General features: G+C 48.0%; 5 protein-coding genes across 8 annotated transcripts in view; 3 read left to right on the forward strand and 2 right to left on the reverse strand.

Annotated features, from left to right (window-relative positions):
* LOC108630205 (myotubularin-related protein 3) overlaps positions 1-1,698 on the forward strand; it is a 6,993-nt gene extending 5,295 nt beyond the window's left edge. For 3 of the 4 annotated variants that reach the window (XM_026817931.1, XM_018033347.2, XM_018033348.2), the window contains one exon: positions 179-1,204. In XM_026817931.1, coding sequence (XP_026673732.1) covers positions 179-497 — 319 coding nt within the window. In that variant the 3' untranslated portion in view covers positions 498-1,204. Of the gene's footprint in view, positions 1-178; positions 1,205-1,239 lie in introns of those variants that run through there. The other variant, XR_003389823.1, reaches the window with a different exon arrangement.
* Positions 1,211-2,932, reverse strand: LOC108630164 (gustatory receptor for sugar taste 43a). The gene is made up of 6 exons (XM_026817932.1): positions 2,738-2,932; positions 2,446-2,662; positions 1,988-2,384; positions 1,647-1,924; positions 1,431-1,589; positions 1,211-1,372 (listed from the first exon to the last, which is right to left on the reverse strand). The coding sequence occupies exons 1-6, from the start codon at positions 2,911-2,913 to the stop codon at positions 1,217-1,219; spliced, it is 1,383 nt and encodes a 460-aa protein (XP_026673733.1). The 5' UTR covers positions 2,914-2,932; the 3' UTR covers positions 1,211-1,216.
* Positions 2,933-3,560: 628 nt separating this feature from the next.
* On the forward strand, positions 3,561-6,807 carry Grip91 (gamma-tubulin complex component 3). Its single transcript, XM_018033349.2, has 11 exons — positions 3,561-3,652; positions 3,727-3,893; positions 3,967-4,099; positions 4,177-4,591; positions 4,666-5,171; positions 5,228-5,420; positions 5,499-5,703; positions 5,774-5,995; positions 6,054-6,185; positions 6,262-6,504; positions 6,563-6,807. Exons 1-11 carry the CDS (start codon positions 3,583-3,585, stop codon positions 6,737-6,739), a joined length of 2,463 nt encoding a protein of 820 aa, XP_017888838.1. The 5' UTR covers positions 3,561-3,582; the 3' UTR covers positions 6,740-6,807.
* A 6-nt stretch (positions 6,808-6,813) lies between these two features.
* LOC108630210 (protein C19orf12 homolog) lies at positions 6,814-7,811 on the forward strand. Its single transcript, XM_026817934.1, has 2 exons — positions 6,814-7,170; positions 7,250-7,811. The coding sequence occupies exons 1-2, from the start codon at positions 7,011-7,013 to the stop codon at positions 7,510-7,512; spliced, it is 423 nt and encodes a 140-aa protein (XP_026673735.1). The 5' UTR covers positions 6,814-7,010; the 3' UTR covers positions 7,513-7,811.
* A 543-nt stretch (positions 7,812-8,354) lies between these two features.
* Sidpn (bHLH protein similar to Deadpan) lies at positions 8,355-12,908 on the reverse strand. Its single transcript, XM_018033350.2, has 3 exons — positions 10,868-12,908; positions 10,459-10,686; positions 8,355-10,372 (listed from the first exon to the last, which is right to left on the reverse strand). The coding sequence occupies exons 1-3, from the start codon at positions 11,042-11,044 to the stop codon at positions 9,236-9,238; spliced, it is 1,542 nt and encodes a 513-aa protein (XP_017888839.1). The 5' UTR covers positions 11,045-12,908; the 3' UTR covers positions 8,355-9,235.
* Between the last annotated feature and the right edge of the window lie 7,285 nt (positions 12,909-20,193).

The raw sequence follows: 20,193 nt of genomic DNA on the forward strand, positions 1-20,193 counted from the left end.
CTTCTATACTTTTTAGAACGTAGCTATTTATTATTAGCATTATTCTTCCGACGTCTGATTTCTTTTTAATTATAGGAAATGCGTTTTTTCGGTACATAAACTTTTGGGATTGACTGTATAGCCATTACATCCTTAACTATTTTTTATTCGATTCGACAAGAGATTCTATCGATCGCAGATGTTGCGGTAAAATTTTCTGCGCTGATTGTTCCGAAAACTCGACTCCGTTGCCCAGCGAGCAGCTGTACAACCCTGTGAGGGTGTGCAGCGAATGTTTCTCGCGGCTTCACCATCACACGAGCACTTGTCAGTGCAATTTTCGTCACCAGAGTAAAGTGGAGAACGATACCGCGGAACTAACGTCGAATTCGGAGAACTTGATCCCTTGTCCGAGACCGAAGGGATTGAACATGACGAAGGACAGCTGCTGCGACAACTTGCTGCAGATCGTGCACCAAAAGGCGCAGCCCCCGGTTACAGCAGCCACGGTCAATTGAGACCTCGCCCGTGCGAGGAACGAACGTAGCATTTGGGTTTGGTCTATTCGGCTTTCGACGATGCGAAAAGTTTGTTAACTTTACGCGGGGAGCTACGATCGATTGGCTGCGATACGTGTTCTACCATTCATATGCATGCGTGGTACGCGAACAACTACAAGCCAATAACCATCATCACGCAGTTTTAGATACTTTGAGCGATCCAGTATTTATTGCTAGAGTAATCGTTTGTACGAAGAAAAAGAAGAGTGTACAGTGCATCGGATTAAGAGAGAGGAAGTACGTCCGTGTGTATGAGTACGTGAACGCGTGTGTGTGTGTGTGAGAAACAGAGAAAAAGAGAGAACGAATCGGTATACGAAAAAGGTTGCATGCACCTTATCCGTACGCATAGGAAGAGTCGACTTCTAGCGAAGAGATACCTGACTCCTTCGAGAGCGGAACGCGAGTTCCCTAATGTATAGGAGAGATGTTATCCTCTTGTACTCTTCGAGGTACAGCGAGGCGAGGCCGAGGAATCTTTTTGGATAGGCTGTGACTGATGTCTAGTTTTGGACACCAACTACGCGAGGTGCGCTCTTGATTAATCGTTGATCAATCGATGAAACGACTCTACTTATAACTAGTAGTTGGATTACGACGACAATGTGTATTTGTATATTAACGCTGTTTACGAGAATTGGAATATTAAATGTCATTATCGTAAAGCCTTCCCATTTTCATACATTTATTTTTATTCCAGTGAGATTCTGAAGCGGCGACGCGTTTCTTAGAATCTGCGTAGCGTTCCTTATGATATCGACCTCGCCCTTCGTGTCGTCCGCATTTTGGAATTGTACCAGAATTACGAGATACGTTGTCACGACGCCTGCCATCTGAAACACGTGCCCAGATTATACGCACGTTCTCTGAACAATTGAGATCTAGTCTTACCGACGTGATCAGAGTCCTGTCCAAGTCGAAGAGACCGCAGGGGGAAAACTCGAGAGGCCGATGCAACAGCTGAAGCGAGAATATTTCCAGTTCCTGTCGGGTGTTCGCCTCGAAGCTACAAGACAGCAAACGACTGACGAGAACCGCAGTTCGTTTCCCCTGAAACTCCGAGATCATTTTCTTCCGAGGAACTTAGCTTCTATCCTGTACACATACCTCGACGACCGTGAAATAACTGGGCTGGACGATTATCAGCATTCTAGTCACGTGGAAGATGCACCATCCACCCTGCACGAGTAGGAATATCCACTCGTTACTTTCTACGGCTTGCACGATCAAGAAGTAAGGCGTGATAACCAGATGCAGAAGGCAGGTCACGGTGACGGTCAATATAACAACTCCGAACGCGGTGTTCACGAGGGAAACCGTGTCGCAAAGCGAAGAATGAACGATCATCAACTCCGACACGCTGCTGGTGTACAGCTTCCTATTCTCTGCGAATTTGTTTTTCTGGAATTAATACACGACTCTGCATCCTCGATTAATCCGTCAATTACCGTCTAATATGAGTTGTTTCCCGGACAAGTTCCACTTTTTCTTTTCGGACTTTCGCAAATAACTAATCTGATTATTATTCTCGTTCGCATTATCATTTCGTTTACCATTAAGCAAATCATTCAGATTGCTGTTTAAACGAGCGAACCTCTTTCCTATATTGTATGTACAGACCGTGTACTGAATCTCGGTTGAAATGATGACGGTGTACATAAAATACAGGGGAGCATAATTGATCGGACCTTTGTCGGGCATTGCTTTGCTGATTGTAGTTTTCCGATCCCATGAATAAAAATCAAGGATCGAATTGAGCCACAAATAAGCGAGAGTGCAAATTGTTAAACCGATCGTGAATCTTCGAATCTTCTTCATCGAGGGTACACCAATCTTCTTGTCCACCTAAAACTCGCCGGACGGTATATTAAAAGAGATGTAAGGAGCGACCGATACCAGATTTTACCTCGATCAATTTGTTCATGACCGTTTGCAGATGATTCCAACGAAAGCAAGAGCCGCCGACACACACTACAGTTAAAATCATTACGCCAAGAACATCGCTACACGTCGCGATCACCGCTGTTCGCGATTTCAATCTCGTACTGTGCTCCCAGCCGTCTTTTAAATCCCGCCACATACCCCAGATTTCTGCCCCGAGCAGTAACATTAACACGAATATACTAAACAGACATAATCCTATCTCAATTCTTATCATACCATACATGTAAATAGTTGAAATTCTTTCTATGTCTCACCTGTAACTAACATCTACCGCGTGCAAACGTACTCTATATTCCATGGGAGAACGCATAAGAAATCTCACTGGTATCAAGCCGCATAGTTTACCGAGATAATATATCGGAGAAATTGATCGGCACAGGTCACCGCCGAGTGAAACTTTCTTTCTTCCCTTCTCAGACAATTCGCCCATCCTGATTAATCAATCCGAACTGCCCTCGTTGTTAGGATAATTAAAGAACGATTACTTCGTATATTATCATCGAGAAACCAGTACGAGGAATTGTAAAACGAGTCGCGGAACGTATTGTCAAATACACAAGTCGGACGAGAGTGAATTCCCTTGGGTTCTACAGTAATTTAAAGCAAGTTAACAACGCGCGTATACTTAGTTTGAATTATACGTGTGTCCGATTGATCGATCGATGGAGATCTCATCGAGGGTACGCCGGTGTTGACTTTTCTGAGTAACAACACACCGAGCCTGTTTTACTGAATGTTTAATGCTGGCATTGACCGATAGAAACGTGTGTATATATTGTAACTGAATTATTAAAGGGCCATTAAAACCGCGATGACGAATGCGAGACGTCAACCCGGTTTATCTCTGTAATAAGCGCGATTAGGTCGAACGAACAAATTACTCTTTTCTATCTCGATCATGCTCCGCGAATAGAAAAACTGTGGGAAAAAGCACACTCTCTTCGATAAGATTTACGTATTTAATCGCTTGATCATTAATCATTACTTTACTCGGTGAAATCAAAAAATTCGCAACCGGCGAACTTCACGTGTATACGCGCTCGAAACAGCGACTAAATTCATAGTTTTGAGGTTTTGAGTGGCCGCGAGCATAAACACGATGGAGGCAGAAACTGTGGGGAATCTTGTTCAAAAAATGATCGTTTCCCTTTATGGTGAACAAAAACCAGGTGGAACAGCCTTATACTTTTCACCCTTGTTAAGGTTTCGTAGATTCCCATGATTAACGTCGAGTTGATTGCAGAGGTGATCAGAAAATGGATGAGGTTCTCTCTAGGATTGTTGTCATCCACACAGGGGATAGAGACTTTGCAGGAAGATGAAATTTCGATAGGGAGTCAAATAAAAGAAAAGCTGTCGACCTGCGAGGCGGCACAGTTCGACAAACTGTATAACGACTTGAGATCCGGGGTAAACTATGTCTGCTTCGTTTGTTTTGCTGGCTCGTGACATCCGTACTTACATGTGTTCACCTGTTGTTTAGCCCTTAAAGAACAGAGTACAAATCCTCATATTCCTGTTAAACATGTGTCATTCTACTGAGCAGTTGAGGGAAAGAGTTTTCTCAGTGCCTGATTTAAAATTAGGTTTATGTTCCTCTTCTGCATCTACTAGTGGTCAGTGTCACGATTAGGCTGTACGTCACATGTCGTAGGGAATGTGAAAATATGTAGAATGTCATTTTATGATCTAGGACAATCATCAGAGATTTATGCACCCGCTCAGATCGTGTCTATGAACAGTTCAGAGAAGGGTGCGAGAGAGTATCTGACAAGTTACAGCAAGTTATATGGAGAAGAATACATTTCAGAAGATGCATTGGTTCAAGATCTGATATATTGCTTCCAAGGTATCGAGGGAAAGATATTAAAATTGGACTCGAATTACGGTTTCCAATTAGATCCGATGATAAGCATAGACAGGCCAAGGAAACAGGCCACGTTGAGATTAAGCGAGCTGGGTTATTTACATAATATCATACAAAAGGGTTTAGAAAGAATGTCAGCTGCTTCGAGCGGTCAAGTAGCCGATAGTTTCGTTGCGGCGTTACATTCAGAATTGTCCGAATACTACAGGTTCATAGCGCTTATCCAGGAAGAAGTAAACAGGTGCATAGAAAGCTAACTTAAGAATATTATTCTCAAGGTTTCTAAATATTAACAGTCGTTCAAATGTGCAATAGAGTTCAGTCCGAATCGGGATTGTACAGAGTCACGCTCTCCCATTTGCATCTTTGGGCATACGATCCCTTAGAAACATTGAAATGGCTGGCGAGTATCGTAAAAGCTTGCCAAGGGCAGAAGGGCGGTGCGCTGGCTTCAGCGATATATGAATTTAGTAATCACGGCGATGCGAGCGTGAAGAGATTGGTAAAAAGGATCTTGGAAAGCGTCTGCGACTCCCTGTACAATATGCTAATAAGGTGGATCGCGGACGGTGAACTGGATGACCCGTACAGAGAATTCTTTATTGAAGCTTGCGCCGATATCACCGGCGGAGACAGGTTGTGGCACGAGAAGTACCAAGTTCGTAACAACATGCTACCGTCTTTTATCACGAAGATGCAGGCGAAGAAGATTCTCGGAACGGGGAAGAGCATCAATTTCCTACGCGAAGTCTGTAAAGATTTTACTCCCTGGCAAGGAAAGCACACGGAAATGTTCAAAAATTTCAGCGAGGAACACAAAGGTGATTGCAGTCTATCATGTAAGTCCTAGGTCGGAATAACTGGTATCTGTCTTCAGTCGACGTCCTGTTCGATATGGATCCCGATGGTCGATTGCAAACGATGATGGACACGGCTTACAAGGAAACCTCGACGAGAGTAGTTGAAATCTTGACGAAACAGTATCACCTCATGGAACACCTGCAGGCTATCAAGGGCTATCTGTTGCTGGGACAAGGACATTTTATCCAACACCTAATGCACTTATTAGAGTTAGTATTCGGCATTACATTTCTCGCTTTTACATACGTTGTGAGACACATGAAAATGATGTCGCGTGTTTCTGCCAGGCCAGAATTGGATAAACCAGCCAATTCTTTGTACCCACACAATATATCTTCGATCTTGGAAACGGGAATAACAGCAACGGCTACGAAAATAGATGATTTGGATATACACAGGCGGTTGGACGTAAGATTACTGGCGCCGTCAGAAAACGAAAGAGGGTGGGACGTTTTCATCCTCGATTACAACGTTGGTGGACCCATCGGAATGGTGTGCCTTACATACTTTCATTCGCGTCGTTCATATAATGAAACGAAACAAACGAGAACGTTTATTCTAGATTTTAGAACCTTGCAGACAGATATATCAAACTGTGTTCTTTGCTTTGTGGAGAGCGAAACGAATGGAGTCGATATTGTCTGCGATCTGGAAACGTCAGATAACTTCGGCGAAGATGTTTCGTAAAATGCCTGAGGTATTGCCGATACAAACTCACATTCACTCGATCACGAGCAGCATGGTCCATCTGGTCCACCAAATGCAGTATTTCTTTTTATTCGAGGTACGATTGACCGATTCGAAATAACTTGTGCCTATCTAAAAATTTGCGAATCTTCAAGGTGATCGAATGCTCTTGGGACACGTTCGCGAAACAATTGGGACAAGCGGCATCGTTGGACGACATAATTACGTCTCACAATCATTTCATAGACGCCGTGAGACGTGGTACATTGTTAGATGAGAATTCACAGGTCAGTAACGATGATAAGGAAAATTATTATTTCACGTGTCGTCGTATGGCTATACATACATTTGAAATGCTAATAGGAGCTTATGGACCATTTACGTTCTGTGTATGGTCCGATTTTGGACCTACAAAATCTTGAAGAAACGTTTCTCACGCACGCGACGTTAGAGTACGAAGCGAGATTAAAAGATAACACCCCGTTAAGCACGAACTGTTCACTTTCCGAAAACAGTGACGCAGAAATTGCCAAGCGTCAAGCTGCATTTTCGAAGTACTTAAATACGCTTTCGATTCAGCTTAGACTGCTCTCGAGAACTTACCAGGTAACGCTTGGAATATATTAAATCATAGAATGTATTTAAATCTGTTTTCCTTTTGTAGGACAGGGTAAAGAAATTCCTTATAATGCTTGCCTCGGCGGAGGATGTCTCTTTACAATTGTTGAGCGTACGATTAGATTTCAACGAGTACTATAAGAGCAAGGACAGTCGGCTGGTCGTGCCGTTGACGTACTTGCACCGCAGACAGAGTGATCAAAGCTATCTCAGTTGTAAATAACAGGCGGGAAAACTTAATCGTGTCATTTTTTTACAAAACTTTTCGAAATAAATATTTCTTTATTTGAATCTCCCCTATCCTTTGAGTAAACGGTTGCAGGAAACAGTCGAAAATCCCGCTGAAGGTGCAACAGGATCGTAAGCAAAGTTAGGTAGCAGTCGTAACGCGTGTGTACACAATCAGTGACGTTCCGATAAAAATTTTATTGAAGTGACGCATCATTAAACGAATTGACTATTGATTACACTGATCGATCGTCAGACACTGCAAAATGGCTTTCCCTACCGACGACGTATTGAAAGAGGTATCAAAACTCGAACCTGTACAAAAGATGCGAGCGTCTGTACAATCTGCAGTAAAATACGGAGCAATGATCGGAGCGAGTGCGATTGCTGGCGGTATAATCGCTGGGCCTGTAGGTCTCGCAGTAGGTAATTAAATTTCTTATCTGTCATTGCGTACTTAACTTCGAGTAGAACGATTGTGCAACAGTTCAATTTCTATAAATAGGTGGTATAGTCAGTAGTTGCCTAGCTGGTAAAGCGTCATGTGGACAACTCCAATCAGTTCCATACATTATTATGAACGAATTGACGCATGAGCAGAGGAGGGAATTAGCAGGGAGAATAACTAACCTACTCGAATCGCAACATGTAACAACGATTCGCGATATTGTTCTTTCCGCGAGCAGCAACGCCGACTTGCAAGCAGCCATAGTTCAAATATTGATAATGTTTTTGTCATCGGAATTAGGTATGTGTATCAAAACGTAACCAAAAAGTACAAATTATAAATATAGTTCATTTTACTTTTATATTAAATCTTTTTAACTTCAATTAAATATAAATTTTAATCTATAACTGAGTTGAATAATCGAACTTACTGTGTGACAAATTTTAAATAAAAATGTATTTGAAAAGTTTGACGAAGTCATACTTACTGTGAACAAAACCATACACTTACCATGTAATGTATTTAATGAAACCATACTTACTGTCTAGCGTGAACAATAAAAAACGACAATGAACATAAGAAAAGTACGATATCAATAAATAGATTTATATATTTTATATTTCATATCGTATTATTGTACCTGAGAAGTTACTGGTAGGATTCGAACGGCGCGACTGCGCAATGCGTTTACAGCCGTTACTAACATGGCGGACGAACCGGCGCGAGTGAAAAGCATGCAATCATTGTCAAAAATTTCGTGATAATTACGTCGTTTTCACCTGTGAGACTCAAAGGTATCGTGCCTTTATCTTTAGCAAACATGTTTTCTTTAACATTATCCGTAACAATTGCGTGAATTGTATAAAAGAACGTGTTGTCGTGCGCGTTTAACCTGTGACGTCGAAGCGTCGTCGTAACAAGTGTTTTATACCTTTCCAAAGTAATTGTCACATAATTTCTCGTCATTTCAATAAAATATTCGAGATCCATTAAGTGTATTTGAAGTAAAGCGTGATTCTGTCGTATGTCCAGATCGTATGAGAAGTAAAAATGGGATATGCCCTGACTAGCAAATTCGTCGAGGAGATGGAGAGGAGATTCGACGTGACACCGAATAATTGGAGAACTTACAGGTAAATACAGGTAGAATTAAGGATTTGAATAGATCGATCAATTGTTGGTATGCATATAATTTATGTTGACCAATATGTCTAAGTACATTGAATAAGGAATTTCTGGTCTCGATATAGTAATTAGAGATGTTCGTCAAATGATGCGGATGTAAATTGTGGTCATGTAGAACTGAACGGTGAACTCGCATTCTTTCATTCGTGGATTCGTTCGGGTCGTCATTCTCTCTACGTTAGCTCATGTACACGCATATACACCTAGTTAACATCAAAATAAATCTATATCCGGCGTTAATTTATAATTTCAATCGGGAGCTATATACACGACGGCGTAATAATAACATACTATCTGTGTATCCGAGACGGTTCTAAATCGTCATCTAAAACATGTTAGATCTTTATCATTTACATACATACATGTACACATACCGTTACTTCTGAACTTTAAACAGTCCTCATATAACGTCTCTCGGGCCGCGAACTCATTTTTTATACACTAGGCACTCTTTCCACTAAACGAGTGAACAACGATCGTGCCTGAATAAAGCGCTACGTACGTCTAATTGTAAGGTAGCAAACATGTACACGACTTAGGGACACCGACACCGTGCCCGAAATTATCGTTCGTCGGCGATACTATACATCGATGCGTTGTATACTACAATTGAATCAACAGCCTCTAAATATTCCTTGGTAGACTTCGTTATCGCGTTCTCGAACGGTGAAGCTAACAGGCAGACGTATTCCCGATGCACGTTTCACGTCAATGATCGATCGACTGTTCCCATATTCGAAAATACGATAATACCATTTGCGTGTAACGGAGAAATCGTCGTACGCGTAGACGTCTGGCTGTTCGACGAACGCACGATAATATTAGGCGGTACGTGTGCTCGCAGGTTCGTAACGAGTTCTACCAAGGCCTCCACATTCCTTCCTCGTCTTTCGCGGGATGCTGCGGAAGAGGAGACGGCGAATCGATCCCGGTGACGAATTCGCTGCTCGCGCGACTGGACGGTCTTTCTTCGGAGTGGGATCCTTCGGTGGACAGCCGGGCTATAAACTGCTGCTGCTGTTGCTGGAGATGCTGATCGAGTTTCGTGGTAAGTTTAAGTTTCTTCGAAGTGGTCGTGAAGTCCAGCGGCTGTTCCGGTTGCTCGAGCCTGGGGCCTTTCGTCGACTTGGAGCCGATGGCGTTGGTTCCGAAGGTGGAAACGGGGGCGGAAGCGGAAACGGAAGCGGAAACGGAAGCGTTGGCGGACGTAGCGGCAGTGGCAGCGGCAACAGCAGCATTAACGGCAACGGCGGCCACGTCGTGCCACTCTTGGATATCGTCGTGGGGACGTTTGGCGGCGAGCTTGTCCGTCGCCTTCAGGAGGGACATGTTAGTGGCGGCCCAGACGGCGGTCGGCGGATTCGGACCGATACTGATACCGTTCGCCGCAGCGGCAGCCGCGAGTTGAACGTAATGACTAGGGAGCAAGAAGACGACCTGGCCATCCGGTAGCCTGGAAGGTATCACCTGCACGACCGACAACATGTTTGGATTCTGCTGCGAACCGGAGGCTTGATCGATCACCGGTAGGCCGGAATGGGGAACTGGACCCGGAGGAGGAGGAGGAGCTGGGGGCGGATGATGATGAGAGTCGAGATTCGTTTGGTTGGTAAAGGCCGAGGCTGGCCGGCTGTTGCCATTGCTACTGCTGTTGCTATTGTTGTTGTTTTCATCGCCGGCAGTACTGCTGTCCGGTCGAGCTGGTTCGATATCCGGAATCTCGGTTTTTATCAAGCCGACCGGATTCAGGGTTGTACTAGAGTGCGCAGCCGATGGGACATGGTGCTCCAACGGACCGGGACTCACCGTGCCTGTCACTCGATCCGTCACGCTTCCGGGACTGCTGCCTAATCCGCTGTCCGGCCTCGAACCCAGATCCAAGTCTAATTCCGACACGCAACTATCCAAATGCCGTAGCAACCTTTGCTTCACCCCAGGGTCCATCGGCGTCGTGTTCCCCGTGATTATATCCGGCGCATCCAGGTAACGACTTACCTATAATGCGAATTTCTTATATCCGTCGATTCTCTTCGCCATCCGATCCTAAACGTCGCGCGATAAACGATACCTCTATAGCTTACCTCTCTGGAACAATCTTGATAGCCGGCCTTATATCTCGATAAACCGGGTTGAGCAAGTGATCTCTGCCTTTGCAAGTGCCGAACCGTTAACTCTAAGATATCAGCCTTTTCGAGTTTGCTATGTTTCGTGTTCTCCAGCCGGGCGCTGTCAAGTATCAGCGCTTTCAGCGCTGCTAACGACTGATTGATTCTCGCTCTCCTTCGCTTTTCCATTAGTGGTTTGTTAGCCTAGAAGAATAACAATGTTCCTACTGGAGAACCGAGACGAGCCGCGTTCGTATAAAATCTAAAATCTCGCTAAATCGTTTTGATCGATCTGAATTCGCGCGTGATTCTTATCGCGGATCCACGATATATTTTTTTTTTTAAAGTAAAGGTGAGTTAGATGAAGAGGAAGAGTGTTACTCACTCGTCGACCGTCCGAGTGTTTGGGGCTCGGGCTAAGACTAGGATTCGGGCTAGCTGCCGGGCTCGGACCTTGTTGCAAGCTCTGTTGAGATTGTTGAGTGTGATGATGGTGATGCCTGTGAGCGTTTCCGGCCGATTTCTTTTCCTGATGCCTCAACGAGTGAAGACGCGCGGTCATCTTAGTAGGCCACGCGGGCCCGCAGCTGTGACGACGACGATAGCGAGGGAACCTCTTGCAGCAACGAGAATGAAGATGATAACAACAACAACAACGACGCCGACGACGACGACGGCGACGACGACGACGGCGGTGGCGACGACGGCGACGACGACGACGACGACGACGGCGTCGACAGCGACGGCGAGGTTGACGGTGTCGGCGGCGGTGACAGGATGAATCTCAGCGTCCAAAATAATCGCTTGGACGCAGCTGAGACACTCAGCATTTCGCGTTTGAAAAAGTCACGCGGCACCACGGCGACACTGAGGTATGCCGACTCGGACAGTTTCACCAATGATTTATGCAGGTACCACGGTCGATTATCCTTCAGTTCTTTTTACACTTTACACTATGTCAATTTACACTTGTTCAACGAGCGCGTTGCACACGCATCATCGGCTGCGACACCCTCATTTTGGTTCTATCCAACGCGAATTCGTTTCACCGTACAAGTTTTCAATTCGATTACTAAACTTGTCGGCGTACAGTTTCCAAGTTCTCGCACAGATTTACATAGGAGCACATTCTGGCGTGAACATCCACACCACGTGGATCATCGTACGATCACGATTTCTCACTCGCGTGCATCACAGTTTAACGCGTATGTGTTTTTAAGTACCAGTTTTAAGTGCATGCTCCTTTTAAATTCTTTACCGCGGTTTAAACATTTGAAGAAGACGCGTAAAGTATTGTTCTTTGACCAGGTTTCGAGTCAGAGTGCAATGCAAAAGAATGAGAGAGACGTGTCGGTATCTATTGTAAAACTTTTTGCATGTCACATGTGATGTGTATACATATCACGCTTTGCGTTCGTAAAGAGCGGCGGTCCTCTCGAAGCATATTTCCAACTGCGTAGGTGGAAGATATTCAAACGAATAACTTTCGATCTAGAAATCTCGTGTTCGCGATTTATCCAGGAACCGAAACAAGTGTTTATTTAAGTTTCGTTCGAGTTTCTTGTTTTAGTTTCCGTTCGAAACGCAGCGATGGGTGCGTGGAGGCGACTCGGCTGCATCCTCGGTGGATGGACGACGGTAACGGACTGCGAGCGGAGAAACGGTAGCTGGCGGGTGTTGAGCGCGATCCGCGCGTGTGTGGGCGAGAGAAACGGAGCGAGCGAGGTAGAAGCAGCGGCGAAGAGGAGAGGATCGGACCGCGTCGCGGTTGGTGATGCGTGAGGGCGGGGGTTGGATGGTGGCTGCTTGCCAGAACCGCTGCCCTCCACAGAGAGAGGATGGGGTTCGCTTGCCCGCTCACGCGCGCCCTTGCCTGCGGCTACCTCTACCCATCCACCCCCCTTTTTTCTTTCTCACTCTGCCACTCCGTGTCCCTCTCTCACACCCCGTACCTTTCTCTCTTTTTATCATTCCTACCGAGTTTCTAGTTGCACGCGACCTACCTTGATCTCTTTTTTCCTCTATTTTTCGCAATGCCGCTTACTGCCTAACAACCATGATGTGTCGTTAAAACAGGAACCAATTTTGGATCGTCTTAAAATTCTTATGCAGCGACGATCTAGATAGACGGTACGATCTCTTTCTCTCTCTCCCGCTCTCTCTCGCTCTCGAAAGGGAATAGTAGAATTTCTCTACGGACGAACGTTGCCAAAAATTGTCGTACGTCTCCGGCTTTTGACTCGAAATACAAATCCATACGCAGTTCGGATAGAATTTTGTATTATCGCGTATCGCGATGGAGCGGATGATAAACATCGTTACTGACCACGATGGCCTTTAATCTCCTTCTATCCGTCTGTCTAGTCGTCTGCCGGTGTTTCCCCCTTTGCATATTTTTGTCCATCCTTTCGGTCGTTCCTTCTGGCTTGATGGCGGCACACGCTGCGAACGAAAAGGCGGCAGTGGAAATGGCAGCAGCACCGAGTCGTCTCGCGTGTGTGTGACTGGATATACGTAGACGGGGATAACGCGGTGGTGTAGGGAATTACGAGTTGCCGAAGAAAGGTGCAGCGGAGGTAGGGGAGCGGTGAAGGGGATGGCGGCTCGTTGTCGGGGTTGGCTCGTGCCGCGGCGTGGCGGCATGATCTCGAGCGGCGTGGCGCGATACGGCACGGCACGGCTTGGCGCGGGACCGGCGTGGCGGTGGCGTGGCCCGAATGCGAGCCCGACTCGACGCGCGGTGGTCGAGGGAGTGGAGGAGCAAGTGCCGTCACAGGACAAGCTCGATCCGTGGTGTTCGGCTCGTCGAGGTGATGAGCCCTCGAGGCGGGTTGGGAGCGGCAGCGGGGGTGTGACGAGCGACTGGCGGCTGGCGGCTGGCGGCACGGCGGACGATGGACGGCATGCGGCGAAGAGGGTAGAGGAGGACCAGGACGAGGCGTGCGGCGGCGAGCGAGACGGGCGGCGGCCGCTTCATGGCCGTTTATATACGGAGGGAGAAAGACCGAATGGATGGACCGTGAAGACCGTGAAGCGTGCAGCAGCGAGTGTGTCGGAGGGTGACGAAGCGACACGCCGGTTCCACGGGATAGAGCGAGAGGGAGAAGGGAAAGAAGAGGCGAGGTTGCGCCGGTGGTGAAGGAGATACGCCGTCGTCGGCACGCGCGGCGCAAACCTCTCTCCACCCACGCATACTCGCCGATCCATGTACGTGTAGACGAACGTGCGAATGAGTTTGTACGCGAGAGCGTGCGTGTCAAGTTGCCTGCGTGCCAACGTGCCACCCTGTCGCTCCGCCACCGCGTCTCACAGCGTGCCGCACCGCTTCCTCTGCCCACGGTACGCTGCCTTGCCTACCCTATCTATGCCTCCGCGTATCTGTATTTCTGTATGAGCGAACGATACAAACTGACGCACGGTTGAAGAACGGGCCACTTCAGTCACGGAGCTGATCGAATTATGCCAACGAGGTTCTACTCAATTTTTTTTTTTTTTTTTTAATTTCGCCCTTTACAATTACGATAACGATACGTGGCTCGGTCTCTTTTTATGGGAACGCCGACGGATTAATCGTCTTCGCGGCGGACGTAAGAATATCTTTTTAGTTTCGGATAGGACAACGAAACAGCGAGAGAGACGGAGGAACGCGTACGCGAATAAGAAGAGAATTGGCGTAACTTTTTTACGGCGCGATGCATCAGACGGTGGCCATACCACGGCTGAGCCGTTACCACGCCGTTATCGCATCATTTTTTGCCACTCCATACCGCGTGTAACGCTCTCGGCATCGCGGTGCGCCTCGGTGACACGTTTTATATCGAGGACCCTCGTTTCGTTTCGATACTCCCGCGTTTCAATTTCTAAATCTTAACCCGGCGAACGAATTAATTCCGGAGTAGATCTTCTCGACGGTTTAATCACGCGTTTACGCGCGATCAGCCGAAAGGAAAATTCTTTCCAAGTTTTGATCTTTCTCGTCATCATTCCTCTCGCCGCTGTCGCCTCCGTTGAGTACAACTCGATCGATCGACGACAAACTCAACGTGCCACGTACTTTTCGCGATAAGGTGTACGATAGAGGAAGAGAAGGGAGAGGCGAAGAGAGGGAAAGAGCGAGTTTGCCCGGTGGCTTCAGCATTGATCGTTCCCAGAAGAAGAGAAGGAGCCGAGCGAAACGAAGAAGAGACGTACACGAGAAATTCGAGACGCCCAGCGTCGCCCGGCGGCGAAACGTTATCCGGTATGCAAGAAAGGACGTCCTCATTAGCGAGACCGACGTCGTTTCAGCTCAACAGGAGCGATCGTGGCATGGCATGGCTCGGCTCCGCTCGGCTCGGGTACGATACTCGTGTCAACCCGTCTCTCGGTTCAACTCGTTTCAGTTACCCCCCATATTTACCATATTTACGGTTTTCTCTTTCCCGCGGCCCAAAACATCGGCCCTTCGTGTAGGGGAAAAATTTAAAAAATCATTCTCCGACGATTCTATCGATGAACGCCGATGCATTTTCCGGCTCCCCGCGTCATCGTCCAAGGAGTTTTTCGAGTCGAGCCTGCTTCTTGGAGCTGCGATGCCCGACTACTAAACTGCGACCTCGGTTCGAGTTTGCCGTTAATCCGTTTATCGCGTTACCGCCACCGCCAGTCTAGCAACCCCCAACCGATTCACCTATACCGCACTCTACTTCACTGTCCAACCCATATCAACCACGTCGGAGGCACACACATATCATACCGCAAAGGCCACCGGCATATATCCCTCTTATCTTTTATTCAAAATATTCGTAATTTCGCTCCCATTGTTTTCTCCTTTTTTTATTTTCGTCACACGCGATCCGTTCCGAGGCCAAATAAAAGGGTTCGAACGGTATATCCCGCGGAGTCTAGACTCGAGATGGAAGATAGTTGCTCTTAGCCAGGGCTAGTCGTAATCGCCATTTGCCGCACCCCTTCAATGAACGTCCTTCTCTTTCCGCTTCAGTTTCTTTATCGCTCACTTTTTGGGTTGTTCGCGGCGTAGTATAACGGCCGTGTGCGTGTACACGGACGCGAACGGGAGGGGGACACAGATGAAGGAACGAATAACCGTTCTTCTCTTCCGTCGTGTCCCCCTGGGAATCCACAATCCGGCGTCCGCGATCTCGTCATCCACCCTCGCCCACCCTGGTCCTTCTCGTCCCACCATGCATCGACCCTTGCTTCCAGAGATCCTTCGGATTTTCAACTTCGCGCGACTGCAACCGAACGATTCGATTCTTTAAAAGATATTTCATCATTTCGGGCAATTCTAATCGTGGCCGAGGTATTTTCCAAGCGCTCTTATTCGATGTCGTATCGCTGCATCGGTCGAGAACTTCTCGCCAAGGGTGCTATTATTCGATTCGACGATCGATCATCGAATCGTTGCTTTTTCTCGTGACTACGTCGACGTAGGGCGCATAGTTTTTCGAAGGCGAAAAGTAAGTAGCCGCAGGTAGCACATGTTGCGTATCCGCGATACCAGCGAGAAAGCCATTAGCCAAATTGCGAGGTGTCTGCTCGTTGCATCGGTCTATTACCTTCGAGCCGCTTTTCATACCACCCTCGTCTTCCATCCCCTTTATTCCGCGCACCTCCTTCGATCTTATCCCTTTCGCACATTTCGTATCGAGCACTAGTTTTATTTATTTTTCTCTCTCTCTCTCTGCGAGCGCGACGAATATCGCGTTCCAGCGAAACGGATAAGCGCGGGGGCGGGTCGGGCGGTTTAATTTGAAAAATCTGGAAATTGCGTAGAATTATTGGAAGTTGCAGCGTACGGACACGGATTCCCGGTATAGGCGAGGCGGCGGGCGTGTGGAATCGTCGGACGTGCGGTCATGCGAGCGTGCACGGGCGTGCGATGTGCGGCGTGTGCGCGCGGCCCGGTTTCAAAGTGAGCCGTTAAATTATTCGTGGCGCTTTCGAGCGACAAATGGACCAGCGAGACGTTTTAAAGGGTCTCGAGAGTCGGACGCCTATAAATAGGCGGGTTAAGGAAACGTTTAAAATTAGCATACGTGGCATACGTATTGTGAGCGAAGTCTCTCGCGAAAGGTGTCGAGGCGATCATTTTTTCTTCACCGTCGAAATTCCGTCGAAATCTCTAATTGGAGAAACGAGAAAGAACGCGTAGGATAGGGAGAGAGGTGCGTGCTCGTCGGCGCGTGTACACACGTACCGCAGCCGCTACACGGTCATGGAATATTGATATGTAAATATAGCGGGTCCGGTAGCGCGGATGGCGGTGGCAGGCGTGCAACGCCGGTTATAGGGGTGCTAGCAGGTTAACGAGCGACTCGCAGCGCACGTCGCCGGGGTAAAGAGATATCTAGGAAAGTTGGAAGCCAGAGCGAGAGAGAGAGAGAGAGAGAGAGAGAGAGGGAGAGAGAGAGAGAAGGATAGATAGGGAAGTGGACAGGTCTCCCAAAGTCCGTGGTGTTATAGGTAGGTTGATGGAGGTCGAGGGTGAGACGGATAGATGGATGGATAGATGGATGGACGGATGGACGGATAGGTGGGAGCGAGAGAAGAAAAAGGCGGAAGGAGAAGAGGGATGAAAAAAGGAGAATGGCGAAGAGAGAGAATGAAACGGACACGAGAACAGCGTGGGTTGGGGGTGGCGAGAGCGGTAGCAGGAGAGGAAAGTAGGGTGAGTTGGGATCGGGATGGGCGAGAGCGAAGAATCGGGGGGACGGGGAGTTGGGTCGCTGCCGGCAGTATAACAGAGACGGTCGGGCGTGCCGCGGAGCGTGCCACCAAAGGGGATGAGAATTTTCCGCAGACCGTGGAAGTATTGTCGCCGGTGATTCGGACGAAAATATATTTTAAAAATCGAACGATGCTAGGAAACGAGGCGTTTACTGTACGATTAATCGTCTCCGCGATTAGAGACGAAACAGAGAGAAGATTATTTTTTATTTCGGTTAAGTTCGACGGACGATCGCGTGCATAAACGAGAGACGGGACAATAGGAGATCGGCGGAGTATAGGGACATGCCCTGCGGGACACGGCACGGCACGGGGTGGTTGGAACGGGCCGCGGAAACACGGAGAGGGCGGGAACACGTCGGTCGAGCGAGGGTTGCCGCGCTGTGAGCCGGAGAACGGGCATGTACGAGGGCCACTGGTGTATGTACGCCTCTCTACGCGCACACTTTTCTGACCGTGTGCACCGCGTTTCTCGCTGCTAAAACCGCCAGTGGTACTATCCGCGCGAGGGAAAGAGTCGAAGGATATCTTCTATAGGCGAACACCTGGAAGGCTGGCTCGACGAGACGTGCAAAATCTCTCCATCTTCCTCTCCTCGCCTTCGCCGATCTTCTCCATTTTTCCTTAGAATTAACAAACCTCAGATGCGTCCCGCGTTTTCGGACACTTCCGTTCCGTCTTCTCGCCTCGCGTCTTTCAACGGAAACACCGCGATTGGAATCGCTACTGTTTTCAAAGAAATCCGTCGATCCTAGATCGTTGAAACTACGAATCTTCGGAACAAGTCGATGGAATTCACGCGTGATTTATTTGCGCCGTAAATACCGATCGTGCGAACTACGCGAGGAACAACGGCTACGTTTAATTGTCGCGAAATAGAAGCGTGAGCTTATTAAAAAAATGCGAGAGCGTAGGAAGAGGCGAGTAAAAGAGACAACCGCATTCGTCATAGAGACGGTCGCGTGAAAGGGGAAACAGGGCTCCTCTGCTTAGAGCCGGTGGAGGATGAGAAGAAACCGAAACGATCGAGAGAAAGAGTAAAAGTAAAAGGAAAGGAGAGGAGATAGGGCAGCAGGCAGCAGCAGCTAGGCGAGCATTAAATCGAAGAAAGATAGAGAGGAGAGAAGAGCGTGTCGGCGAAGGACGTTATAAGAGGACGGGGTCGGGGGCCGGCGGGGGACCCGTAGAAGAGAAGAACGTTAGGTGGGATCGGGTGAGAACGCAGAGAAGAGAGCGGGTGTTGGCAGCGGCAGGAGGTGGAGCAGCAGGAGGGAAGAGACGAGTACGATAGCGGCGCTGCGGCGTAACGACGCTATAACGCGAGCCGCCGGGTGATTACCTACCACCTCCGTGCCCCGTTTACCCTCGTGCGTCGAGCAGCTCGCTTGTCGCGCCGTGCCGTGCCACGCCACCCTCGCATCGGGCCACGCCGAGCCAGCCACGCCACCCCGTCCTCTTCCTCCTCCTCCTCCTCCTCCTCCTCCTCTTCCTATCGCGCCGTGCTATCGCGTTGACCGTACTGTACCACCACCAGCAAGTCGGTAGCACTGAATGCCACGCCATCGACCCGACATTATGCCCTACGAATTCCTCCCTTCCTCCCGCCTCTCTCTCTCTTTCCCCGGCTCTTTTCGCATCCTGTTCTTCTCAGAGTCCGCGGGTACAGTGATCGCGGCCTCGTGCGTCAGTGTCGTCTGTGTCGGACGCGACAGCCGCGTTCGTGTCACGCTATAAGCTAGAGAACGTCAACGCCGTAAACGCGACGCCCTCCTCTCTAACGATACCGCCGCATAAGTAAGAGGAACCGAGTAGCCTCCAGGAGAATTCGTACGGATATATATGTACGTACCGTACCTACGTACGTACGTACTCGGGTATCCGACAGTTCCGTAGATACGCTCGCTCGATCGTATCATCAATTATCCATCTGTACAATTGTACGTAGGATCCGCGTTAGACGATTCTAGCCACGGAACGCGTCAAAATCTGTACTTGTTTATCACGCTCGACTCGCGTTCGACACGCTCCGCGTCATTCTTAATTAATTCGATCGCATACGATCAGTCGGTCGATTACTCCGCGACTGTTTATAAACCTCGATACCTGGAACCGTTCTGTACCGTCGAGATTCGGGTTACGATCAAACCAGGTTTTTAAAGTTACCGAAACTTATTCGCGTAATCCCTTCCAAGGATCTCTCTCGATCTGCTGCAGAAACGAGCGAGATGATTCTGAAGACACCAACAAATGACCATTTTTAATCAAAGACAGGTCTGGATAATGTAAATGAACGGACTTCTGGTTCTGGCAGATATTATTCGACAAATTCTATTGTCCAAAACTGACCAGTTCGAAGACTTCTCGTTCCTCTTTAATAGACAATTGGAATCGTGCTAAGACTTACGCACGAGATACGCACAGAGAATAATTTGAAACCGAGAAGGTCTCCTTTAAGCGATTTGACGATCTTTTGCTAATTTCCCACATTTCATCGAACCCGTTTCTCTCGTTATTTTTTTTCTTTTTTTTTTTTTTTAAATTCCCGTAGTCGCGTTATCTCAGCTTGCCAAATCACGTAGATATAAGCCCGTAGGATTCGCGTGCGAGGCGAGCGTCGATCGTTCGCCGCGGATAGGATATGTATGCGCGCTCGCAAGCGTAATAGCCTCGTTCCTGCCGCCTATTCGATGCGACGATACGTACGACGTCGCGTAGATCCGTTCCGAGGGTTTGAGTCCCCGCGCGATAAACGATACCGCGCCACGCCAAGTCACGCCATGCCGTTTCATTCCATTCCATCCGTGGCTGGGTCACGCTAGACGCGGCCTCGCGCCGTGAATCGGCAGGGGAATGGTCAGAACAACGCTTATACCTATAGTATACATCTAGCCAGGGCGTCGCGACGCGAGCTTCAAGAAGATGGTTCGATGCGTTCGTTAAACAACGGCTGAACGACCGATGCTTCTTTATTTTAATCGTCAG

The sequence above is a fragment of the Ceratina calcarata genome, unplaced genomic scaffold (genome assembly GCF_001652005.2).
Source record: "Ceratina calcarata isolate Rehan_Ccalc_2016 unplaced genomic scaffold, ASM165200v1 scaffold71, whole genome shotgun sequence".
NCBI lineage: Eukaryota > Metazoa > Arthropoda > Insecta > Hymenoptera > Apidae > Ceratina > Ceratina calcarata.

Bases quoted from the DNA above. Each gene is read 5' to 3' on its own strand.
- LOC108630164 (XM_026817932.1), bottom strand. From the start codon at position 2,913: ATGGGCGAATTGTCTGAGAAGGGAAGAAAGAAAGTTTCACTCGGCGGT. The intron at 2,385-2,445 runs GTAAAATCTGGT...GGCGAGTTTTAG, and splicing joins TCATGAACAAATTGATCGAG to GTGGACAAGAAGATTGGTGT. The intron at 1,590-1,646 runs GTATGTGTACAG...TCGGAGTTTCAG, and splicing joins GTTATTTCACGGTCGTCGAG to GGGAAACGAACTGCGGTTCT.
- Grip91 (XM_018033349.2), top strand. From the start codon at position 3,583: ATGGAGGCAGAAACTGTGGGGAATCTTGTTCAAAAAATGATCGTTTCC. The intron at 3,894-3,966 runs GTAAACTATGTC...CCTGTTGTTTAG, and splicing joins ATAACGACTTGAGATCCGGG to CCCTTAAAGAACAGAGTACA. The intron at 6,186-6,261 runs GTCAGTAACGAT...AAATGCTAATAG, and splicing joins TGTTAGATGAGAATTCACAG to GAGCTTATGGACCATTTACG.
- LOC108630210 (XM_026817934.1), top strand. From the start codon at position 7,011: ATGGCTTTCCCTACCGACGACGTATTGAAAGAGGTATCAAAACTCGAA. The intron at 7,171-7,249 runs GTAATTAAATTT...TTCTATAAATAG, and splicing joins GCCTGTAGGTCTCGCAGTAG to GTGGTATAGTCAGTAGTTGC.
- Sidpn (XM_018033350.2), bottom strand. From the start codon at position 11,044: ATGACCGCGCGTCTTCACTCGTTGAGGCATCAGGAAAAGAAATCGGCC. The intron at 10,687-10,867 runs GTGAGTAACACT...TTATTCTTCTAG, and splicing joins AACACTCGGACGGTCGACGA to GCTAACAAACCACTAATGGA. The intron at 10,373-10,458 runs GTAAGCTATAGA...TTCGCATTATAG, and splicing joins ATCAAGATTGTTCCAGAGAG to GTAAGTCGTTACCTGGATGC.